Source organism: Manacus candei, unplaced genomic scaffold (genome assembly GCF_025592945.1).
Source record: "Manacus candei isolate 608988 ecotype Guabito, Panama unplaced genomic scaffold, ASM2559294v1 h1tg000047l, whole genome shotgun sequence".
NCBI classification, from domain to species: Eukaryota; Metazoa; Chordata; class Aves; order Passeriformes; family Pipridae; genus Manacus; species Manacus candei.
In genome coordinates this window covers 6,883,608-6,901,694 of record NW_026138095.1, presented here as the reverse complement: position 1 = coordinate 6,901,694, position 18,087 = coordinate 6,883,608, and the positions used below count along the sequence as shown (strand labels likewise).

At 59.6% G+C, this 18,087-nt stretch overlaps 1 protein-coding gene across 1 annotated transcript in view; it reads left to right on the top strand.

Moving 5' to 3' along the window:
* The window catches only part of CASKIN2 (CASK interacting protein 2), a 34,049-nt gene extending 16,574 nt beyond the window's left edge, over positions 1-17,475 (top strand). The window contains exons 3-21 of the mRNA XM_051797901.1: positions 4,592-4,643; positions 6,575-6,672; positions 6,772-6,917; positions 7,046-7,141; positions 8,004-8,134; positions 8,346-8,454; positions 8,595-8,703; positions 8,997-9,091; positions 9,173-9,290; positions 9,524-9,691; positions 10,117-10,238; positions 10,648-10,729; positions 10,842-10,936; positions 11,161-11,271; positions 11,381-11,482; positions 11,723-11,861; positions 12,192-14,336; positions 14,458-14,776; positions 14,983-17,475. Of these exons, the coding sequence (XP_051653861.1) occupies positions 4,592-4,643; positions 6,575-6,672; positions 6,772-6,917; positions 7,046-7,141; positions 8,004-8,134; positions 8,346-8,454; positions 8,595-8,703; positions 8,997-9,091; positions 9,173-9,290; positions 9,524-9,691; positions 10,117-10,238; positions 10,648-10,729; positions 10,842-10,936; positions 11,161-11,271; positions 11,381-11,482; positions 11,723-11,861; positions 12,192-14,336; positions 14,458-14,776; positions 14,983-15,079 (4,334 nt within the window). The 3' untranslated portion in view covers positions 15,080-17,475. The remainder of the gene's footprint in view (positions 1-4,591; positions 4,644-6,574; positions 6,673-6,771; positions 6,918-7,045; positions 7,142-8,003; positions 8,135-8,345; positions 8,455-8,594; positions 8,704-8,996; positions 9,092-9,172; positions 9,291-9,523; positions 9,692-10,116; positions 10,239-10,647; positions 10,730-10,841; positions 10,937-11,160; positions 11,272-11,380; positions 11,483-11,722; positions 11,862-12,191; positions 14,337-14,457; positions 14,777-14,982) is intronic.
* Positions 17,476-18,087: the final 612 nt, after the last annotated feature.

The window sequence follows — 18,087 nt, the reverse complement described above, 5'->3', positions numbered from 1 at the left end:
ATACAGGGTACTTGTAGCAGGCAGTGCAGGGATGCTCGGGGCTGGATACTGATGGATGCTGATGGATGCTGATGGTGTAGGACGTTCAGAATGGTTGTTGAGGGATGTTCATGGTTGGCAGCAGGGAAGTACATGATACAGGGATGCTCGGACCTGCAGCATGGGGAGGCTCATGGCACAGGGATACTTGCAGCCAGCAGCATGGGAATGTGATTTCCCAGGACGAAGGGAAGGGGTGAGAGTCTGTGACACAGGGCCAGCAGAAAGGGGTATTTTTCCAAGCATCTCTTGCAAGGACATGGATCTCCAGTTAAGATCTGTGTGTCCTGCACAGCAACCCAGCCTTGTGGTGGAGGAGCTCTGCTTTGGTGGACAAAACCAGAGGGGTCACAGCACAGGCACTGTGTCCTGGAGCCTGATTCACCGTGTGAGAGCCAAGGGGCAGGACTCTCCACGGGATATCTGGGCATTTCCTTCCGCAGCCAAACCCAGGCAAGCGCGTCGCTGCTTCCGAAGGAGCGGATCAGCGCTTTGGAGGGATTGTGTCCATCTCCAGGACCTCGGGGCGAAGCTCACGGGTGTCCCTGCGGAACGAACTCTCCGTTGAAGGGCAGGGGGTGACTCAGGGTGCCCAGTGTGCTGGCACGGGGGGTGTTGGCGGGGCGAGGGCACGCCTGGCTCCACGCAGCCGGCACAGCCGGCGCCAGGCGAGCGCCTGGGGGGGTAAATACGAGTTTGTGCCGGGCCGGCTGCCAGCGGTGTGGGTGAGGTGCCCGCCCTGGCCGGCCACTCCCCGGGTGCCCCCTGCACCCCCCGAGGAACTCAGACCAGCCTGGCATCCCCACCATGGGGCTGCAGCCCAGCCCCACGGGGAAACTGAGGCACGGGCAGAGGGGGCTGTTTGGCCGGGAGAGGTGGTTGGGAATGCGCCATGGGCGGCTGTGCCATCCTGGTTAGCAGGGATCTGAAAGGCCAAGGGCCAGAGCCGGATCGTGCCGTGGATGAGGGTCTCGGCCCCGTGTGGTGAGCGCTGCCTTCGCCACGGCCGGCGGCCGGCCCGACATTTGTAAGCAATTTGCCGGAGCGTTCCGGAGGTGCTTCCCGCTGCCGCTTGGCAGCCAGACACTGCACAGAAGCTCGCTGGCTCCCTCGAGGCCTCGCTCAGGCCCGGCCCAGCACTGCTGAGCCTCGTCCTGCCCGGGCAGGCGCTGGAGAACGCGCCAGGGCCGGGAGCAGAGCGGGGTGGGAGCCTGGCGGGACCCCTTGGAGGGGTCATGCTGAGGAGCGGGGCCGAGCAGGGGGAACCCACGGCTGGAGTTAACCCTTGGGATGCACCAGGCTGGGTTTTCCCTGGAAATAACCCCTTCAGGGCGTTTTGCGTTTCGGCACTGGGTCTATTTTCTTCTGGGTTCATCTTTCCGGGATATGAGCGTGCTCCTGGCGGGAAGTGGGGGGTGTGGGTCAGCTCCTGGGTGCGCCTGCTCTGGTGCAAATCTAGAGGGGGTGATGATGTGGTTGGGAAGGATCCGGCTGCCCCATCCCAGTGCTGTAGCTGGATCGACCCTGCAGCCCTTTTCCAGCCTCCCCTGGCCGGAGCTGCACCTCTCAGCCAGCTGGTCTGGGAGGGCTGTGGGGTTGGGAACAGCCTCTGCTGAACCCCAGAACATCTGTGTGGAAAAGAATGGGGAGCCTGGGCACCAACAGGGAGAGAAAGAGCTGAAGAAATGGGGAGAAACCTGGGGAATCGGTCAAAAGGAGCACAGGGATGGAATGAGGAAGAGGGATGCAGGGAAGCTTCCCATCAGCTGCCTTTCTGTCACTGGGTTTCTGGGGGCTGCTTTGCCAGCCCCGTGAGCAGTACAGGGCAGGGTGTGCAGGATGGTGCTGGTGGAGGGGTCCCAGATGTCTGGCTGTGCTCTGCTTCCCCTCCATCCCTCCAGTCCCCTCCTTTCCTGAGCCTTTGTGCCTGGGGCTGCACAGTCCCGCACCTTCCAGCCTGGCTGCAAACCCTCCAGTTCTCCAAGCAGCAATTTACCCACCTACAAACCGGGGATGAGCCCTTTCCTTTCCTGCCCGAGGTGAATCCAAGCATTTGGGAAGACTCCCAAAGGGGATTCTGCTCCTGACTCTGCTGTTTGGGACCTGCTGCTTTTCCTGCCACCCACGCTGTGTCCGCGTGGTCCTGCCCCCAGTCCTGACCTTCCTGGGCTGCCAGAACAGGGAACTAATTTGAGGAATGTTGCTCAGGGAGATGCAAATAATGACAGCTGCCTCCTGGGGCTGAGAAACAAGCAAGGACACCCATCACATCCCAGCCCTGTTTACTGGACCTCCCTGGCCAGCCCAGTCTCTTGTAGGAAGGGGTCAGGGATGGGATTTTGGGGTGAGCTCTCCCTCTTCAAATAGTGGGCATTGCTTAACTCCAGGACCAGCCCCCAGGGGCTGTGGACTGTTTCTGCCTCTTTCGGATGTGCTGGTACTCAGTGTGCATCTCCATCCAGCCCTTCTCTTCCCAGCATTGCCTACCCAGCTCTCATCATTCAGACTCTGCCCCTCCTACCCTCGGTAAGGACCCCTCCTCCTCTTCCTCCTTCTCCCCCTCCCCACCTTTTCTCAGAGCAAAACCTGGTGGCAGTTTTCAGCTGCAGCTGATGGGAGCAATCCCACATTGGCCTACAGTGTCCTTTAAAATACCTATTTATAACCCCCAGTTAAAGGCAGGGGGCTGGGGGATCGCTCAGGGAGTGGGAGGTGATGACTTCACAGGCACTGCCTATGGATCAGTGGAACCCTTCGTTTATTTTTAATTTTATCTCGATTGCGTCCTTTGAAAATCCCCCAGCAGCAAACACTTCCCAGCCCTTCCTGCTTCCCGCTTCCAGGATCTGTCCCAAGACTTTTGGAGGGACAGGATGAGACCTTTGCCCACCACAGCTGAGCCCCTTCCTGGCTCCGCCGTACACCCCAGGTGCGATCCCTGTGACAGTGGCACTGCAGGGGTCGGTGGTTACAGTTGCTCCGGGACTCAGAGCACGAGTGGTCTGTTTACAAGTGAAATGTTATTTTTTTCCTGGCTGGTGGGGCCAAGGAGAGTAACTTGTCCTTGATGGAGACCCCGGATCCTGGGCTCTTGGGCGACATGGAGGTGGGAGGGAACAGTGGGAGTTATGCCGAGCCGCTGCTTTGGGAGCCAGTTCCTTTGGGAAGGGCTGTCTTTGGGAAGGGCTGTCGGATTGGTGGCTTCCGCTCAAAGACAAACAGCCTCTGGAAGAGGTAATTAGGGTGATCCTGTCTTGATCCCCTCAGCTGTGGCTTCCAGTCACAAGTCCTTCACCAGCAGCCACTCCAAGCCCATTTTGCATTAATTAGGCTGTTTACAAAACACTGTAAATTGCAGTAATGAACACCCCGGTCCTTGGTTTCCTTTAATTATCCATTTGCATGATGAATGAGCCAGCCCCTCTTCAGCCCTCCTTTTCCAGCAGAGGGGTCACACAGCCCAGTATGGCTTTGTATGGGATCTGCCATGTGAGATGGGCAGAGATCTTGGGAGAGGGGGAGAAGAGAAGGGAACTGAGAAGGAGATGAAAGAGAAGGAGGAGAGGGATCTACAGTCCTGGAGATCTAGCCGGCTGCAAGGGAGGGGGCTCCTTTCCCATTTCCCACATTTCAGTGGGGTTTAAGCAGCTGTTTCACCCCCAGGCTCGGAGCCCAGCTCTCAGACTTGGATTTTCCAGAGGAAAAAGCACAGAAAACTGTTCAAAGCATTTAATCCTCCCTGGCTCGGCAATGGGGCTGCCTGGAAAGGCAGAGGAGGAGCGGCGGCATTTCTTGCCCCCCACATACCTTCCCCTTTCTTTCCCTTTTGACTTGGCGGATGAATTCCAGAGATGTTAATCCGCTCTCAACCCCTGGGTGAAGAATAAAATGTCCTCTCTGTGTGGGAGGAAGGAATTCATTGGAATTAATTGCGGGAAGGAGCGGGGAGCTGGGGGTGCACTGGGGGTGCCTGTGAGGCTGTGCCGAGGGTGGGGTGAGCATCCTCTGCTGCCCAGAGGTCCCCAAAGTGGAGGGAGGGATGGGCAGGGGGATGGGGATACCCGAGGTGGCACAATCCTTGCATTCACGGCTGGAAGTTTCAGCCTCTGCCCTGGCAGTAAAAATGCCAACCATGTGGTCTGTGGGCCAGGCCTCAGTGGCAGCGGCAGTACAGGGAGTGAGTGGGGGGCAAAAGGGTTCCACTCAGCAGTTTTGGGGTGTCAGTGCCTATAAAGGGGAGGGAAGTGCTGTTCTGAGCCGGGGTGACAGGAGCTGCGGGGTCCGACCCATCCCGGGGGCACACAGAGATGGGGCAGGGGGGACAGAGGGGGAAAAGGGTCTGAGCTGGAGCTGGTCAGTCCTCTGAGGGTTCGTGGAGGTGAATGTGGAGGCAGAGAAGAGGAGAGGAGAGGCCACCGGGATGGGCCAGGCACTGTTCTGTGCGCTGGGAGGTTGGTGTGGCTGCAGGATGGGGTCTGTATGGGATCCCAGGGGCCTGTGGGGCGGCACAGGCTCTGCCTCCTGCCCTGACCTTCGGCTCTTCTCTCCCCAGAGCTCCTGGGATCTGCCAAGCGCCTGAACGTGAACTACCAGGATGCGGACGGGTGAGTGCTCCCCTGGCAGGGTGCTGGGTGCTGCTGCCACCAGCCTGGGTGGGCTTGTCCTCCCCCATAGCCAGTTGGTCCTGCAGCTCAGGGTATCATACAGCTTTGGAGGGGAGCTGCTGCACCCCAGAGAACACAACAGCATCCCAAAGCCAGGGGAAGCCCTGCAGAGGCAGAGCCAACACCTGCCCAGATCTGAGCTGAGGGCTGTGCTCAATCCATGCTGAAAATCCTTCATAAAGCTCTTCTGCATCCCCCTCCATAGGCATGGGAGTGAATAAGGATGGCAGCATGTCCAGCCAGTGCCCTGTGTCCCAAGTGCTGGTTGAAGCAGGGAGGAGCCCCACCGCCTGCACGTGCTTGTGCCTGTGTTTAATATCCCAAAAGCAAAATCCCATTGTTTGGGGGGATTAGGGAAAGAAAAGATGAGGTTGCCAAGTGACCACAGCATATTTGTGTAGCTCATCACTTCCAAAATCCAAGTACTTAATAAGCTGGGTACTGAGAGTTAAAGAAACCACAAAGGCCCATAAAATAAATAAGCATATTATTCTTATTGAATTAACTCTGACCTGTCAGTCATTAGCATTGTTTTATGTTCTGTTGTTGTACCTAATTTCTACATGTTTTCTTTTGGAGGACTCTGTAGGAAGAGGTGTCCATGAGTCCTAAGAGGCCAGTGGGGGGTTGGGAACATGCAGGATAGATCCGTCTTAAAATAATACTGTGCAGATGGAGCTTAATAGAAAAAAATATTTAGTAATAGAAGCAATGATCCGATTCTGATAAGGCACAGGGTTTGTGCTCAGGCAGCTCCAGGAGGGCTGCTGATGGGAATTGGGGGTAAAGGGTCTGTTCTCTGCCAGAGGGACACAGGCAGGGCATTGGGTTTGGATGGGGCACAGGAAGGGACGATGGGGAGGTGAGACCCGAGCACAGGGATGGCAGTGTGTGGCTCTCCTGGGAGAGCCATGGTGCTGGTGGTGTCCTTGGCACCACCTCACTTGTGGCTTGGAAGGGATGGGGCAGGTGAGCACGGGTTTGTGCAGCTGCCCCAGGTCCTGCAAGGACCCCCACAGGGCTGGGTCAGGGGGATTTTGTACCCCCCACATTCACACTTCGAGGCAGAGGTTTTGCTGTGCCCCGTGGACATGGTGGGTGTATTGGAGGAGGAAGCAGCCCTTTCTGCTGGGGTTGGTGTCCCTCCTGCAACATCCAGAGACTGACCAGGGGTTTGGGGGTGCTCTGGGACTGCAGATCACGAGGAGAGCCATGCTGGCTGAGCTGCATCCCCATCACGGGGCTGGAACCCTGCAGAACCCATCAGAGCCCCACACTGGCGCTGTCAGGAGCCCCTCAGCCCCCTTGGAGTGGCACACAGGCTAATCCCTGGTGGCACAGGGACCCTCTTGCTCGGCCTTGGCCCTTCACGTGACAGCACGGGGGGAGCGCCAGGCAGACAGGCCGCTTTCACAGCCCCAAAACACAGGGCTCTTTCATTCCCAGCGGCCTCCCACGCTTTGCCATGGTCTCTCGGCATCCCTGCTGGCATGGGGAGGGGGCAGCTGGCAGAGGGGCAGGAGTAGCCACTGGGCCGATGAGCTTGCCAGATGCTGTGAGCAGCGTTTGGCTGCCTGGCTGCACCAGGGAGAGGGGAGATGCATCTCCCTCCATCCTGCCTATTTGCCTCCTGCACGGGACAGGGGGTTTCCCAAGGTACAGAGTCCCTGCATCCCTTGCTGAGCCCTGGAGCATGCACAGCTTGGAGGGATTTATCTGTGTTTTGTTATGGGGGAACTGAAGCACTGGGAGCAGGGAATCAGGAAGGATATAGCCATGAACAGCTGGTGACAATCCCAGCCCATGTCCCCATGCAGAGGGGGCTGTGGGGTCAGCTGTGGGGCCGGGCTGAGCCCTGCCTTGTGTCCCAGGTTCTCGGCACTGCACCATGCAGCCCTGGGCGGCAGCCTGGACCTCATCTCCCTGCTCCTGGAAGCGCAGGCCACTGTGGACATCAAGGACAGCAATGGTAAGGGGTGACCCCCGGCACGACCCCCGGCAGCCAGGTCAGCCCCCCCAGGCGAGGCCGGGGGCCGTGCCCAGCCCTGCTGAGCCCCGTTCCCCGCAGGGATGCGGCCCCTGCACTACGCGGCCTGGCAGGGCCGCGTGGAGCCCGTGCGGGTGCTGCTCCGCGCCGCCGCCTCCGTCAACATGGCCTCGCTGGACGGGCAGATCCCGCTGCACCTCTCGGCACAGTACGGCCACTACGAGGTGGTAAGTGAGAGCCCAGCACCCCCCACGCTGGGGGCTCGTGGGTGGGGGCAAACCCCGCCGTGCCGGGGGACGGTGGCAGGGGCGCGGGGTGATGCTGAGCCCCCCCGTGCCACGTTGATTCCCCGCAGTCGGAGATGCTGCTCCAGCACCAGTCCAACCCCTGCCTCATCAACAAGGCGAAGAAAACCCCGCTGGACCTGGCCTGCGAGTTCGGGCGGCTGAAGGTGGGTGCTGTGGGGCTCTGCCCGGGGCTGGTTCGTTCTCCGGGGGCGGCTCTGGAGCCGGCTGGCTCCTCTGGGAGCAAAGTGCTGGGTCTGGCCACAACCGCTCTCCCACTGCCACAAGCCTCGGAGCCCAGCAGGCAGCACCTGCCTCCTCCCATGGCAGGACAAGGCCAGATCCTGAGTCTGGGAGCTGCGGGTTTTGCTCCTGACCTCGCAGCAGGGCAGCGTCGGGCTGGGAGGGAAGCCAGGAGTTCTCGCTCCCGGTTCTCCACAGTCTCCCCCCCCCACCCCGGCTTTGCTTGCGGTTAAGCGCAGATAGGCTGAGCTGGCTAATCCCAGCAAACTCTGAGCATCCGGCCCCGCTCCAGGTCCCTGGCACAGCTTGTGGGGATAGGCCACTCTGTGCTCTGGGACACCCCAGCGCAGCCAGCACTGCCAGGTTGGGCTGGAGCACGGCCAGCCAGACTGTTCCATGCCCCACCAGGAGGGGACAAGGGGGATATTTCCATTTTTGGAGTATCCATAATGTCTGCAGCTATAAACAGGGCAGTAAAAATAACTCCTCTGTGCCTCTGGGTTGCCCTGAGACGCTGAGAGTTGCTCTGGGCTGGAGAGACTGGAGGTTTTTAGGGCTTGGTCTGAAAAGCCTGATTATGGGAAGACTATTTCTGGCTGCTGTGACCTTTTATGGCCCCTCACGAGAGTGTGGCCTTGCCAAGCACTGTCCAGCTCAGGCTGAGCCCTGGGGCTGTTGGATGGAGGGGACTGGTGGGATGGGGAGTCATAGGCTGGCCCCCAGTCCCTTGCTGGGAGGGTGCAGGGGGGGTACCTGCACTCAGCTGCTCCCCTGTGCCCCATGCAGGTGGCCCAGCTGCTGCTGAACAGCCATCTGTGTGTCGCCCTCCTGGAGGGACAGTCCAAGGATTCCACTGACCCAAACTACACCACCCCGCTGCACCTGGCAGCCAAGAACGGGCACAAGGAGATCATCAGGTAACCCCCTGCCAGCCCAGGGCACTGCCCTTTTCTGGAAAAAGCCATCATGGCTTCAGTCCTGCATCCTCCCAAACCCACCTCCCTGCTTCAGCCCCTCATCCCCAAGGCAGGGTGCCAGGTGCTGTCCCCTTCCCATCACAAAGCAGCCCATTGCCTGGCCCTGATGTCCATGGCCTGCTGTTCATGCCTTTCCCCTCCTTCTCACCAGGCAGCTGCTGAAGGCTGGGATTGAGATCAACAAGCAGACGAAGACGGGCACAGCCCTGCACGAGGCCGCGCTCTACGGCAAAACGGAGGTGGTGCGGCTGCTGCTGGAGGTGAGCGCGGTGGGGACGGGGCTGCACGGGGGGACAGGCCCCTGGGGGTCAGCCAGCACCCCTTCCCCTCTGTCCCTCGTCCCCCATGAGTTCAGCAGCAAGTGGGGGGTCTGGGCATGACCACGTCTCCTCCTGGGCAGGGCGGTGTTGACGTGAACATCAGGAACACCTACAACCAGACGGCGCTGGACATCGTCAACCAGTTCACCACCTCACACGCCAGCAAGGACATCAAGCAGCTGCTAAGAGGTGAGGTGGGGACAGCACTGAGAGGGGCTTCCTCCCGCTGGGACCTGCTTGGGCTCCCAGTGCTCCTGAGTAGCCTAAACCAGTGTGGCTGTAAGTGCCAGCATCCCAGTCCCGTGTCATGTGCCCACATCCCAAACGTGGACAGTGTCTGGAGATTGAGTCCTTCCTGTAGTAGTAATGTTTTCTTCTCCCCTCTCCTTGCTTTTGCTTTCTCCATCTGCCTTCCATGAACCCACTCTCTTTCCTCCCTGCGCTCTGGCACCTTCTTTCTTCCCTCTGTCCCTTGCCTTCAGAGGCATCAGGAATCCTGAAGGTCCGAGCTTTGAAGGATTTTTGGAACCTCCACGACCCGACTGCTCTAAACGTCCGAGCAGGAGACGTCATTACGGTGAGGCTGCTCCCTGCTCCCCATCCCCTTGCCCCACCATGGCCCTGGGTACCAATCCCACCCCTCTCGTCCCCATGGCAGGTCCTGGAGCAGCATCCGGACGGGCGATGGAAGGGGCACATCCACGATGCCCAGAAAGGCACCGACCGTGTCGGATACTTCCCCCCCTCCATCGCTGAGGTCATCAGCAAGAGAACAGGTCAGTGGCCCTGCTGGGGACAGTCCCCTGTGTGAAACCATCCCACCCTTTCCAACACCTCCTGTAGGACAGGCCCCGCAGCCCTGGCTAGCTAGGGGGGAAGAGAAGGACTCAGATGGGCACAGGAGGTTGTACCATTGGTGGGGTGGTAATTTGGGGGTTGAGGCTCAGCTGTCCCCCCCCACTGCCTCCCGCATGAGCTCTGACCACACGTGTTTTGTCTTTGAATGCAGGCATGGTTGTCCCCCGTGTGGCACCCGCACACCAGCGCCAGGGTCCCCCCGGGGCCCTCCCAGCACCCCCCGGTGGGCTGCAGCACCTCCCCGACGAGTGTCCTCACCAGGCAGCCCCAAGTGGCCACCTCACCCTAACCCGGACGGCCCCGGGCCCTGACAGCTCAGGTCAGGGGAGCAGCTGGGGAGGGAGAGGGGCTGGGGACCTTCCCCTGTTCCCAGGGGTACACGGGGGGAGACTCTCCTTCCACCTCTCAGCGGGGAAGCAGCCAGATGAGAGGGAGCAGGCGCAGGGAAAGGGAGTTTAGGGGAGCCCACAGAGCAGCCCCTTCGTTCTCTGTGTCCTCAGCCAGGCTGCATCCCCATGTCCCCTCTGTGTGTCCCTTGCCAGCCCAGGTCACCCTGTCTGTGTCATGCATGCTGGGAGGCGGGAGGGAACTGGTGCATCGTCTGTGGCCAGAGGGATCTTGTGGGAGACTGTTTATTACTGGCATCACTGTGTTGGCACTCGGGTCCCTGCTGGGGACCTCTGTGCCCTGTGTCAGCCCTGATCCCGGGGTGTTCCTGACGGCCTCCCTGCCTGCCCCGAGCAGCAGGAGACAGGAACAGCGTGGGCAGCGAGGGCAGCATCGGCAGCATCCGCAGCGCCGGCAGCGGCCAGAGCACCGAGGGCACCAACGGGCAGAGCACCAGCATCCTCATCGAGAACGCCAGGGTAGGCACCAGCCCCTGCTCCCCCAGCCCCTTCCCTGCCCGCCTGTATCCCTCCTTTCAAAGGAAGGACTGCTGGAGCTGAGCATCCTCCACCAAACCCCTACTTGCTGCCAGGACTCAGCAGGGAGATGCTTCTGGGGGGTCTTCAGTTGCTCCCCAAAGCACAGCTGGCCTTTTTGAGTGGAGCTGGAGGCCGTGGTTGGTACCATGCAGCATCTCTGTGTCATCTGAGAGGATAAAAAAGGCCCTGGGCCAAATCCTGTCTAGATCTCTTGCTGAGGACCAGCCCTTCATTAGGGGAAGCTGTGCCCAGCAGCCCAGTGCAGGGACCACCCATCTACTCCTGGGGGTGTGACAGGGCTTGTCTCTGGAGCAGGGTCCCTCCTTCACTCATTCCTCCTCTCCCTCAGCCTCTGCCCTCCTCCAGCGACGACCTCCAGCAACACCTTTTGGGATCAGAGCCACGCAATGGGCAGTTGACAACCACAGCAGGTGAGGGCTGTCCCAGCTCCATGGGACCTTGGGGACAGGTGTCCCCCCAGCCATGGGTACTGCTTGCTGCTCAGGTACCCCCGTGACAGTTCTCCTTTCTCCTCTCGAGCAGGGTCACAGAGCCTAGAGACCCCAGGCAGCTGCCCCCCTGGAGACAGGGTCTTCTCCCACCAGTTCTTGCGTCCCGAGCAGCTCCTCGAGGGGAAGGTAACTGGGACAACTGGGAAATGGTGCGCTGGGTGAGAGGGCTGTGTTTGGGGCACTCAGCCCAGCTCTCACTGCACTGGGGACACAGGGAACTGGGTCTTGAGAAGGCTGGCGACAAGTGGGTCTTGCCCAAGGGGATTCCGTTGTCCTGCCTGGAGCAGTCAGGTCCTTCCAGCCCCTGCAGCCACCGTGATGGGCTGTGCTGTGTCCTGTCCTCTCCTCAGGATGCAGAAGCGATTTACAACTGGTTGCGTGAGTTCCAGCTGGAGTCGTACACTGCCAACTTCCTCAACGCCGGCTACGACGTGCCCACCATCAGCCGCATGACCCCCGAGGTAGGGCAGGTCCTTCCTCGCTCTGGTCAGCATCCCCTGAGCTGCTGACAGTGGTACCCACTGCTCTGTGCTCCCTGAGCTGACCATGGCCCCACTCTGCTCCCCTTAGGATCTGACGGCCATCGGCGTGACCAAGCCAGGCCACAGGAAGAAGATCTCCACGGAGATCGGGCAGCTGAGCATCGCCGAGTGGCTGCCCAACTACATCCCGGTGAGTCCCTGGCACCGGGGCTTTGGTCACCCTCTTCTTCTAGGTTTTTCTCAGAGCTCGCTCACCCCAGGACAGGACCAGGAGCGGGTCTAAGTAAATGCACACTGCAATGGCTTTGACTGTCTTAATGCAGTCAGAGAGACCCTGAAAACACAGACTCCTGAGCAGAGACAGGGAGGGGATAATGAAGGTGCTGCCAATGCCTCGATGCTCACAGCAGCATCTCCGTGCTCTTTCCAGGCTGACCTGATGGACTGGCTCAGTGCCATCGGGTTGCCCCAGTACCACAAAAAGCTGGTGAACAATGGCTATGACTCCATCACCATTGTGACGGACCTGACGTGGGAGGATCTGCAAGAGATCGGCATCAACAAGCTGGGTGAGTCCCTCCTGCCGTGCTGGGGTGGCCCAGGCCAGCCAAGTTTCTCACCCAGTCCCCACGCCCCATTCTCCCTCAGGCTGGGAGGTGCAGGCATGTCCTGAGCACCCGGAAAGGGCAGTTCATGGCTGTCCCTAAGGACTCTCCTTGGCAGGCTGGAGCTGGGCTGAGCCAGGTAGATGCTGGAGGCAGTTTGTTCCCTCCCATAGGCAGGGTTTGAATAACCCAGAGGCCTTTGCTCTGGTTGGTGACGTGACCATGACTCTTCTTGGCCAGGAAACAAAGGCCTTGGGGGCTGGAGCCAACCTAATGTCCTTTTCCTTCCCGCAGGCCACCAGAAAAAGATCATGCTGGCCGTCAAGAAGCTCAGAGACCTCCGCAAAAGCCTCAACCAAGCAGAAGCAACTCTGGCGAGACGGAAAGTCCCCGGTTCCCTGGACATTGTCACCATCGAGTCACTGGAGAACGGGGAGTGCCAGTCCCCACACACCCCCAAAATGACGACCTTCCAGGACAGCGAGCTCAGCTACGAGCTCCAGACAGCCATGTCCAACAGCTGCCACGAGACACTCGGCATCAAGAGCAGCCAGGGAATGTCACGGAGCCAGGAGAGCATCGGGGTGCGGTCCCGGGGCTCGGGGCACTCGCAGGACAATGTGCTGTCCCGGCGCCTCTCCAGCCCCTCGCAGGAGAGCCTGGGCAGTGGGGAGAGCAGCAGCAGCAGTGGGCAGTCCTGTGCACCGCCCCGCAGCAAGGAGAGCCCGGCCAGCCTGCCGGGACGGCCCAGTCCTGAGCCCTACGGGATGCTCGTGTCCCCCGAGGGGCTGAACGGCTTTGCCAACGGCGGCGGAGGCAGCCCTCTCAAGGAGAGGAACCTGCCCGAAGGCACGGATCAGTACGCCCGGCCCACGGCTCAGAAAGGAGCCGGGACTCCAGCAGTCACCCCCTGTACTCCTCCCCAGACCCCCAGCAAGGGAACAGCCCCGTACGTCTTCATGTACCCACACATCTCCTTGAAATCCCCGACGGTCCCATCCCTCCTGGGAGCGGAGCAGCCCAAGGCCCTGGCGCAGCCGTACCCCTCCATCTCCCCAGGGCAGAAGAGCAGCCTGCAGACATCAGCCCAAAAAGGCTTCTCCTACCTGCACAGCCAGTGTGGCCCCACAGAGCCACCCACCACATCCCCCATGGCCGGGGAGCAGCACAACGGGGGCGAAGGCTTCAAGCACAAGAAGCGCTCCCACAGCCTGAACCGCTACGCGCTGTCGGACGGGGAGCACGAGGAGGAGGAGGGGGCTCCCACCAGCACCCTGGGCTCCTATGCCACGCTGACACGGCGGCCGGGCCGCAGCCAAATGCCACGGGCCTGTCTGCAGGTGGATGCCAAGGTGACCCGCAGCCAGTCCTTCGCCATCCGTGCCAAGCGCAAGGGCCCTCCGCCGCCGCCTCCCAAGCGCCTCAGCTCCGTCTCCAGTGCCCTTGCTGCCGAGGCAGACAGTGAGCAGCCCCCCAACCCCGAGCAGCAGCCCACGGCCCCCCAGGATGTGGTTGATGCAGGTGCCACCCCCAGTGACACTGGCCGTGGCAGGACAGTGAAGAGCCTGGCAGCTGCGCTGGAGGGAACACCAGGGGCGAGTCCGCCCAAGCCCCTCCTGGCCCCAAAACCACTGCACCTGACTCAGGACTGTCTCCCCCAGGCAGATGTGGGTGACGAGTCCTACGCTGGCGGTGACACCAGCAGTGCCACGCTTTCTGATGGCAGCAGGGACCCCTTTGAGAGCAGCAAGTCACGGAGACGGACACTGAGCGAGCCCAGCGGTCCCATGACAGAGGTGGCTGCACAGGGCGAGCGAGAGGACGCCTGTTCGGACACGGAGGAGGAGGCCAAGCCAGGGGTCTCCTCCTCGTCCTCCCAGAACAGCTCCAGTGAGTGTATCCCCTTTGCAGAAGAAGGCAACTTAACCATCAAACAGCGGCCGAAGCCCACTGGGCATCCCAAGGCCGACACAGCTGTGCCGGACACAGAGCCTGGTTCCCAGCCAGCAGAGCCCCCCTGCTCTGCTGGGAAGGAGCCGGCAGCTCCTGCTGCCACCAAGGAGCCGCCCGTGCTGGAGTTCAACCTCACCGAGTCGGACACGGTGAAGCGCCGGCCGCGGTTCAGGGAGCGGGAGCCGCTGCAGGCGGTGCTGAAGGCGTTCAGCATGGCCGGGCAGGCTGAGCCGGGGGGCACCCCCACACCCCAGTATGCCCAGGCACAGGCAGTGAGCATCGCAGGCCCTGCCACACCAGCACAGGCACCACGGGCTGGGCTGGCCGGGGATGCCTTTGACGATGACAGCGTGGAGTTCAGGATTGCAGAGATAGAGAAAAGCATCTTGTCGCTGGAGAAAGGGATGAAGAAGGCACCGAGCCCCACCAAAGCCCCCAGCCCCACAGAGCTGGTTGGCACGGCCGTGGTGAGGACACCCACTGCAGGTAAGGGGGATTGTGGGGGTGTCCCTGAGGTGGTGGCAGGGCCTGAGGCTCCCTCCTGTGTTGGTATGGGAGGCAAGGAGGACCTGTGCCACCATGTGCCATGAATCCCCTTCCTCTGCAGATGTCTCCACCAAGCACACCTCTGTGGCATCCACCAAGCTTGTCTTCTCTGGGCCCAAGACCATCTACCAGCAGGTCCTGCAGCCCTCCCGCCACACTGTTGCTCCCTGGGCAGCCACAGAGGCGGTGCCGGATGTGATCGGGTCCCTGCCTGGTCCCAGCTCCCTGACACTGGACACAGGCAGTAAGGTGTTGGCAAAGCCTTTGGCAGCTGCCCCGGGGGCCACCCTGGCCCAGCAGCGGCTGGAGCAGACCAACTCCACACTGGCAGCCACCCTGCAGGCAGCTGAGAAGAAGATCACGGTGGAGGAGGCAGAGAGGTGAGGGAAATCCTGGGGCTGGACCTCTGAGGCGGGATTGGGAAGCTGTGCATGGGTACTGCCTGCACCACACAGGTCACTGGTGCTTGAGCCCAGCTGTGTGCCGAGCTCCAGCTGCCACTGATCTGGTCCAGCCTGGCCAAACCTTCCCCATCAGCACCTGCAGCCTTTGGGCGGTGCTTTGACTCTCTCCCTTTCCTCCCCAGCCACCCTGGGACTGTGCACTCGGCCAAGAACATCCTGGAAGACATCAGCAACATGTTTGACGACCTGGCCGACCAGCTGGACGCGATGCTGGACTGAGGCTTGCTCCCTCCTTCCCCTCCTCACCTCTGGCTGCTCCGCCAGTGCCCCTCGCCATGGGAGGAGCGGATCTGGCACCGAGCGGCGCCACCAGGTCTCTCCAGCCGCTCCCTCCCCGCACTTTGCACTGCAGCTGGGAACGCAGCTCACCCCTGGCTCTGTGTCACACGTGCCAGCGTGGCTGTGGGCCGGTTTCTGAGGGGGTCAAGCATTTCCCACCAGACTGGAAGCAGGAGGAGAGCCCAGAGGGGGCTGCACATGCGGTCCTGGAGGGCACAGAGAAGCCCTCGCTCCCTTGCACAGAGCTGAGGAGCCTCCACAAGGAACCTTTCTCTTTCCCCACTGCATTGTCAAGCCTTGCCTCTTATTATTTATCCCCTGCCAACAATGTGTCACAGGAGAGACCTCCCCGGGCAGCCGCCACTGAGCTGGCGATTTACTGAGCAGTCCCAGCCCCGGCAAGGCCTGACAGCAGCTAAAAGAAGACAGGGCTTGTCGCAATTTGGCAGCTTGTGGAGCGAGAAGGAACCTTTCTGCTTTATTTGCCGCTTTTCCAAATGCGTCAGCATCAGGCAGCGTGTAATCCAAGTGGATCGAAATCCCTCCGGCGGGACCCACAACCCCCTCAGGATGGGGCTGGCACAGCCTCCGAAGCAGCGGATGTTCTGTCATGGCCCAGCCGGACATGGGGGGCCTTCCTGCCCCTTCCCAGAGCGATGAGGATGGTGATGGCAGCACCAAAGGCCTGGGGATTTGGGCCAGTCCGTCTGGATCGTGGAGTTTGCCCTCTGCCAACACCGTGCCTACACAAACCCCCACCCTGGTCCTTCCAGAGCGAAGTAGCAGCGTGTTGACGTTTTTTAATTTCTTTTTTTTCCCCCCTCCCCTATCCCTTTTCTTTGTGAGGAAACAGCCCGTTTTCCCAGTCCCCCTCCCTGCAGGGAGCTGCTGGCACGAACGCCGCCGCCAGCATTGTTGAACAGTAGCGGCGTTCGGGGCCGGGCGCGATCCTTCCCCGCGGCACCGAGGCCGGGCGGGAGAGCTGACCCCGCGTGCCCCGCGGGAATGCGGCTCGGGAAGCAGCTCCTGTGCGCTGGATGCGGCCACAGCCCGTGGCTGCAGAGACAGCTCCCTGCATCCAGGCGGGAGGAAACGGCTGCATGGCTCGGAGACAGATTTCTCTCTCGCAGGATCTGCTCAGTAGTGCATGGCTAAATATGTCCAAGAGCCCCGAACTTGGCTCGCGCCCGGCATGCCAAGCAAATGAAAGCATCGGAGCACCAGAAGGGAACTGAAAGATTGTGCTGAAGTGCCATTTGTTACAAAAAAAAAAAAAAAAAATCCAAACAAAGGGAAAGAAAAATCCACGTATTCCCCTCTTTTGTAAAAAAAAAATCGGCAATGCAAAGCCAAACTGGAAAGGGAGAAGGTGGCTGAGGAGGAATTTGCTTCCCAATCCTTCTGGGAGTTTGTGGCTGAGTTGGACTGTTTGCAGCCCCTTGTCCTGTTGCATGGGAAGGGGAGCAAAGCCCAACTGGACAATCCCAAGCGTCTCTGCTCCTGAGGGCAGCTGTGCTGTGGGCTGGGCAGGTGAGAGATGCCAGCCTGGCTTCTGGGCTGAAAAGCAAAGACAAAGAAGTCCTGAAGAAACCTAAAATCCTATTGTTGGCTGGGACAACTGTGAGGCTCTAAGACACTTCTCTCCTGATGAATTGGTCTCTGATTTCTGTCCCACTCAGTGTATCCACTGCCTATGTCTGACAGGCAAGTGCCACATCATGGACATGATGTTTTCAAATAGCTACAACCAGTGGCACTTTATCAAGAGGTTCACAGAAACCTTTTAAAACTGATTTTTACTCTCGTGAGTCAACCTGGGACAAACCCAGTTATTTTTTTTTTCCAGTGTTGATAAACTGTAAATGTTTTTTTTTAAAAGGCCAATGTATATATTTTAAATGTGATTTATTATATATATTTACTAACCAGAACTGCAAGTCTTGGACTGTAGGGTCAGGGATAAGAGGACACTGGGGTGGAGCTGCCGCCGTCTGAGCCACCTGAGGGCAGCACGACGCTGCTCTCATTGTCAATAAGGGAATTAAACATTCGATTTTGCAGAAGAATGCCTATTTTTTAAAAGCTCTAGATCTCTATTTTGAAGCTACTGTATGGTGTGTAAGTTATGTACACTGCAACTGGGACTAACTGACCCCAGCTGCACCTGCTCCGTGCAGCGAGACAGTGAGGGGAAAAAATAGCCCATGTAATCACCAGACTGACAACAGATTTTAAACCATCTGCTCTGTTTGCGTTAATCATGTGTTTTGTTTTCCACTAACATCCATTAAGACTAAATTCTATTAAACAGTGGGGCATATTTTACCCTTTTGATAGTTTTGCCTAGTTGTGTCCTTCCTGTCAAATTGCACAAACTTGTCGCCTACTGTTTGAAGTTCATGGAGGATCAGCTTTATTCCGTCCCTTGAGTGCTCCAGGGTTTCCTCAGATAATCTCCCCTGCTGAGTCCTGCAAGGTGAACGTTCAGTTTGAGTTTCACCACCGTGGCAGTGACATGGTGAGAGCGGGGACCAGCACCACCTCCCAGTGTCCCACTGCCCAGCTCTGGGCACATCCCAACACCTCAGCTCCCTCCACCGGCCAGGCAGAGCATCCCTCCTCCTCGTGCATGGTCAAGAGTGTGGTGACAGTGACCCCAGGGCCTGCTTTGCTCAAGACAAGCATCCCAGGGCTCCTCATTCTTGTCTCCAGTGCTCCCAGTGCCTATTCCAGCTCACCCTGACCTTCCATCCATCCCGAGGGATTCAAACCGTGCCACCAGCCTCGACTGAAGCAGTGCCTGGGATCCACGAAACCACCAGGTAAGCAAACTTATTCTGTAGGAAGAGGTATTCAGAGCTGCACAGATTTGTCCAAAGCTGAGCAGAAAGTGGGAAAAAGGCCAAGATCGGGTCCCAGGAGCATCCAAGTACTTGGGCTGTGTCCCT